The sequence below is a fragment of the Rhodamnia argentea genome, chromosome 11 (assembly GCF_020921035.1).
Source record: "Rhodamnia argentea isolate NSW1041297 chromosome 11, ASM2092103v1, whole genome shotgun sequence".
In the NCBI taxonomy this organism is placed as follows: domain Eukaryota; kingdom Viridiplantae; phylum Streptophyta; class Magnoliopsida; order Myrtales; family Myrtaceae; genus Rhodamnia; species Rhodamnia argentea.
This window is the reverse complement of record NC_063160.1, coordinates 22841994-22848179: the sequence shown is the minus strand read 5'-3', so window position 1 is coordinate 22848179 and position 6186 is coordinate 22841994. Positions and strand designations below refer to the sequence as shown.

General features: G+C 41.2%; 1 protein-coding gene across 1 annotated transcript; it reads right to left on the bottom strand.

Annotated features, from left to right (window-relative positions):
* Positions 1-1149: 1149 nt before the first annotated feature.
* Positions 1150-4170, bottom strand: LOC115726467 (pentatricopeptide repeat-containing protein At3g26782, mitochondrial). The gene is made up of 2 exons (XM_030656344.1): positions 3213-4170; positions 1150-3063 (listed from the first exon to the last, which is right to left on the bottom strand). The coding sequence occupies exons 1-2, from the start codon at positions 4146-4148 to the stop codon at positions 2020-2022; spliced, it is 1980 nt and encodes a 659-aa protein (XP_030512204.1). The 5' UTR covers positions 4149-4170; the 3' UTR covers positions 1150-2019.
* Positions 4171-6186: the final 2016 nt, after the last annotated feature.

The following is a 6186-nucleotide window of genomic DNA, read 5'->3' as shown; positions in this document are numbered from 1 at the left end:
GCTCAGAGCGCCAGAGAAAGAAATGGCTGACTTAGAATTGAGGGGTTTTTTTATATTTTTTATTTGATTTGATGTTGTGCAAATGTTCGATTCAGTTTTCTGTTATTGCTTTCTAAGTGGACAGTATCCCTCCACTCCAATCGCGTACGCGATCCTCCCTTTCCGAGAATTGCGATTTTGACACTCTCCGGCCGCTGACACGTAGAGTCTCCGCTGTTTTGAAAGTCAACGCCCACCACGTGGCACACTCCCGTTGACTCAGTCTTCAAGAATGCCACGTAGGGAAAATTAAAAAAAAAAAAAAAAGGCTTTAAGTACCCTCATTTTTTCAAATAAAGACTCGAAATAAACTTTGTTCCAATAAAGGCGTGAATTGCCTTGATTGTTTCAAAAAAAGGCCTGAAGTTATTATAATTGTTTCAAATAAGGATTTGGCCTTCTGGTAGGCCAAATTTTCGGGAGGGTAGAGGGTATTTTCATAAAAATATAAATTTAATTAAATTAAAACAAAAACAGAAAATTTAAAAAAAAAAAAACACGACCTTCTGCCTGTGCTCATCCTTTCTTTTTTTTTTTTTTTTAAATTGTTGTTTTTCAAAATTTCTTAAAAAACAGAAAAAGTATAAAATAAAATAAAATAGTAAATGATCAAAATATCCCTAGCTAAAATGACTCAGGTCCTTTTTTCTAGACTAATATAGTCACTTTATATCCTTAGTTGAAACAATATGCACTTCTGATCCTCCTTTGACACAATTAAGACACTTGAGGCCCTTATTTGAAATAAAGTTCACTTCAAGCTTTTATTTGAGAAAATGAGGGCACTTGAGAACCTTTTTTGAAATTTTCCTTTAGATTTATCCAGTTTGCATGTAAGTTGATAATTTTCACGTGCTCATTTCTGGGGAAACGCATCAGTACTGTCTTTTCAATGCCGGAATGTCACATACACCAACCAACATTAACAACCACAAAAAAAAAGTTAATATTTCACTTAATTACTTGATTTAATCAAAGATCGCAATTACTCATCCTACGTCGAAATTCTTCACGCAGCTGGGACGGAGGGACGCTGTCCAAATTCTAGAATGGAATCTTAGAATGGAATGCTCCATCTGAGAGCTTTCCAGAGTGTTTCTGAGGAAATTAAAAAAAAAATTTAGCCCCCTCTGAAAACAACCAAGTCAGTATATACTTGCAAAAGCAAATACTCAGTACGCATTTCCTTGAGAACCGTTGACAGAGTGAGTGAGTCCGCAGAAGAGCTTACGTCTCAAGCTGTCCGATGCCAATTAGAGGCGCCTCGAGGCTTAGTCTGTCCCAAATATATACTTGCAGATGAAGTGTTGGTACTTGGAATCAGCGCATTGCTTTAAGAAGGCTGATGAATTTTTAGCTCCAGAGGATAACACACACCAGAGCTCATGAGCAATAGCCACAGAAACTGACAGGCCCAAGAAATCTCTTGTGAATTCACAGTTTCCAGAAATCTCTCCATAGCTGGGAAGAGTTGCTGATTGTTCCAGATTTCTGACTTCATAAGCAATTTTTTGGAGAACATATCCTGGTTATTCACCTGTCTAGGAAAGTACAGCCTGTTGGGTGTGTGAATTTGACAATGAATGAAGGATGTTACTATGATTTCGTTGAACTGCTTGTGTAAACTCATATTGCTGTGCATGTGGAAATCACTTCTCTTAGATAAAGACAGTTTCCACTTCAGAAGCAATAACCATCTTGGATTATAACTCACATACCAAAGACAAAACAAAAACAGATCATGGCATTTTGATTCTGGAAAAAGTGTGGCATTCAAAGCAGCCCTTGCAGTAACTTTCCCCACCAAGCATCGAGAACTCTCTCCTTTTCTAGATTCTGCATACTATATACTGTGCATGACCCGTGATTGTTCCCCTAGACTCGAGTTTCTCTGATGTTCTTTCATCATCCTCATCGAAAAATGAGTTCCTCAGAATCTTGTGTTTCCCATTCTTCATTTGCCTCTCAATTTCCCACCCATCACCAGTAGTCTCCACATGAACACAGCCCATTTCTAAAATGGTGAAATCTTTTTGCATCTCTTACCACAATTTCTCTATTAAATATCTTGGAGATCAATTTGATTACTGTGTGACAGTCAGTACAAACTCTGAGATTCTTAATGATATGAATGACTGTACCAGGAGCTGAATTCATGATCCCAAAGGCAACAGCCAATTTTTCACTGTGAACTTGAAGGGTGATTTCCTTCTCTTCATGCTCGACATCATGGACAACTGATGTGATATTGGGTAAATAACCAGCTTGTTTCAATTTCACATATATTTTCTCCAAGTACTCATATATCCTCTCATGCTGAGGGTGCCCCTTGTCCCCAACTGAAAACATGTGTACCCTACCTTTTAGTTCAACCAAACTATACCCAGGTGTTTTGACTAGCCCGCGGCCATTCATTATTGTTCTCATCCTCTCCACATCTTCCCATCTTTCAGCATCAGCATAAATGTTGCAAAGCAATACATAGTAACCACAGTTATCTGGGTCTAATTCAAATAACTTCCTCGCTGCAAGTTCCGCAAGCTCGACATTGTTGTGAGTTCTACAGGCACCAAGCAAAGAACCCCAAACAACAAAATCTGGTTTCACCTTCATTCCGTTGATTAGCTCATAGGCTTTACTGACATATCCAGCGCGCCCAAGAAGATCAACAATGCAGCCATAATGCTCAATCCCAGGTTCAATGTTGTACTCATGAAACATGGAACTAAACCAACGCCAAGCTTCATCAACTAGACCAGCATGGCTGCAAGCAGCTAAAACTGATACAAAAGTCACATAATTAGGTCTAACTCCAGTTCTAATCATCTCATAGAAAACTTCTAAAGCTTCTCTGGCACGGCCATGCATTCCATAACCAGCAATCATTGCGGTCCATGTCCGCACATTTTTGTCCCTCATGCGATCAAATGCCCTCCATGCCATCTCAACTCTCCCACATTTGTAGTACATGTCAATGATAGAGGTGCCCACAATCACATTGTCCTCCAAGTCCATCTTCATAACCTATGTAAGGCACAAGGTTTCAACAAAATCGAACTTCAGATTGACAATAACTCATTTGTCTCAGGAAACATATTTCCTCAAGGCTAATCTGGGGATAAAAAAATATTTGCAAAGTTGTATTTAAATCTAGATAGACAAATTCCAAGTACCTGATCATGTATGCACTTTCCTGCACGTAGAGCCCCAGAACATGCACAGGCTAACAAGGCAGCAGAAAGTGTCACGGCATTGTAATCACTGTCGCCATCCTTTATCATATTGGCGAAAAGTTGCAAAGCCTCTGCCGCATCTCCATTCTGTGCATACACCGCAATCATTGAATTCCAGGAAAAGTCATCTCTTTCAGTCATTTCATCAAACACTTTCCTCGATGCAGCCAACTTGCCACACTTTGCATACGCATCCATCAAAGCGTTCCCGACGCCCACAACCCCATAAAAACCTCTTTTGACAACAAACCCATGAACCCCTTTGGTAGTTACCTCATTGGAAGCATGAGAACAAGCTGACAGCACAGAAGTCATGGCCACTGAATCGACAAAAACCTCCGCATCTCGGGCACACTCACTCTCCTCGACCAAAAACTTTTTGAAAAGAGACAACGCTTCGCGCCCCTCGTCATTTTGAACATACCCGGCAATCATCGACGTCCAAGAGACAACATTTTTCTGAGGAATTACATCAAACACCTTTCTTGCATCCCCTAAATCGCCACATTTACAGTACATATCAATCAGAGCCGACGAAACAAAAAGGTCAGGCTCGTACCCAAACTTCAAAGCCTGCTGATGGGCCTGTTTTCCGGAGAAGAGGTCGAGCAAGGCAGAGCAGGACTTGATGGCGCAAGGGAACGTGGAGCGGTTGGGTTTGAGCGAGGCCTTTCGCATTGACGCGAAGGCTTGAAGAGCCTCAACCGAGTCGCCACCGCGAGCCAACTCACCGATGACCGAATTCCAAGACCAGACATTGGTTCTGTCCACGTACTTGCTGAACAAGCTAACAACGTTGGCATTGGTGGAGTAGCGGTTTCTGAAGAAGATGGACGAAGGTGCCCCACGAGCGATGGGGGTGATGACTTCATTCATTAGGCTTACGGCCCTGGATTGCCTCCTCTAGTTATATTGCAAGCGCCGCGACATGTGTATTGTTTTTGGTGGGTCAATTTTAAATTTAAGCAATATTTAACTTATCCAAAAAAATTAATTACTACTTAATATGTCCCATTTCTTGAACCATCTTACTTTCGACGTTTTCCCAATGATATTCCAATTTCCTTTCTCATATGCAAAGCTTGAATTTATTTTATTTATCCCGTATTAAAATCTTGTCCCCGCAAATCACTCGTAAAAGCTTGGTTAATCTTTTAATTATTACTTTGATTATAAGTTCTTCGTAACGGTGTACTAACATCATGAAATGACTTAAGTTTTTGTAATCAACAAATGACCAATCTAGATTAATATAAAACTCGGTGTCGAATGCGATTTAATTATCAATGAGCTACCGATAATGGAAATACTTGTGATGCTAACGACAATTATTGACGAATGTGGTGTACAGCTATCGACATTTGATGGAGATTGGTCGACGATAATCAGTTGATAAAGTTGGGTGAGTATTGACGCGAGATATGAAGAAAGAAAATAAAGTGAAGATGTTGACTGAAGATGAAGACACCGATGGTTAAGTCACGTAGCACTTGAGGAGTTGTTACTGCCTACGAATAAGGTCGATGTACAATCATGAGGCCTAAAGTTATGGAAATGCATTTGTAGTCATCTATAATTTTATTAACTGACTATGAGCGATTGTGCTTTGTCGTAAGACTATGAAAGTCAGCGTGTATAGTAGAAGGAATCCACGATCGCCAACCAAACTGTTTATTTTCTTTTATTTTAGATTTAGTAGTTCTTGACCTTGTTGCACAATCCAATTCCTATCTGAATCTCTGAATGCTGCCAAACCAGATTCACAAAAAACCAAATCTCAACATTTGGTGAAAGGTATTTCAACTCGGTCATACTTTCCCATAGGCATTTCGATTATGTTTGATAGATTGAGTTTGAGTCCGAATAAGATAATATATATATCACATCCGGTATTTGGCGACATCCTCCAAACCGGATAAATCTGTCCATGACATGAGTCGGATAAGTCGAATTGGATAATAAAAAAATTAATATAATTTTACAAATCATGCTATCTTCCAACAATAGAGTGATGAGGGACTCACTCAATTATTGCTTCCTAGGCCACCGCGTGATCGTAGTCTCCTCCAACCATCGCCAATCATTATCGCCAGCCGACTAATCATATTCCGACAATGGAGGATGAAATGGAGCCTAAAGAGATCGCCCTCACCGCCAACCGCGAGCGTCTCGATGCATCTTTCCTTCTTTCTTGCGCATCTTCTGAAACCTTATGGTTTTGCTCTTCGTTTTCCTATTGATTAATCTTTTGGTACTCTGGGTTGTTCTTTCCGGGTGTACCGCGGGCGGCGTGGCTTCTGTACTGCAACGTGATGAGTTTCAGAATCTTTTATCCAGCAACGCAAGAGTCAAGTGCCTGAGCGATGGTGGAATGTTCCTTTGCGTGTCAATGCAGTATTCGACTTGTTCCTCGTGTCTACACTCGATAGATTTTTGCTCTACTACTGAATGCTTGTACTGATTTCGTCCCAAATTTCAGGATGGATGTGTGGGGGAGATATATATTTTTTGTCGTGTAGTAACGAAAATTTGATATGATTTTCTTAATTAGACATAAATGATTCAAGAGTTAGTGACTAGCGTATGAACAGTCAAAGACTCAAGTATTGACACCGAGTCCCAAGCCAAGCCTAAATGGACTCAAGCGTGGGTGCCAAGAACCGGGACTCGACTTGATGGCTTGGCCTCGATGGAACTGGATGTGGGCCCCAAGGTCACAAATTGACCACCGCAAACCCATGTCCCGGGCATCGAGGACTTGACCCCTTGGAGTGGGGACACGGGCCAATGCGTTGGTGACCCGAGCATGGGTGTCAAGATCCCGGGGCCGACCTAGGCACGGGCACCGAAATCCCAAGCCATGGCCTCAGTGGCCCAAACTTAGCTGCGGGGATCCAAGCATGGGCTCTGTGGT

What these genes read in the sequence shown, in the direction of transcription:
- LOC115726467 (XM_030656344.1), bottom strand. Translation starts at nt 4,148, where the DNA reads ATGAATGAAGTCATCACCCCCATCGCTCGTGGGGCACCTTCGTCCATC. An exon ending in GAAAGTGCATACATGATCAG is followed by an intron (nt 3,064 to 3,212) that starts GTACTTGGAATT and finishes TGCCTTACATAG; the next exon opens with GTTATGAAGATGGACTTGGA.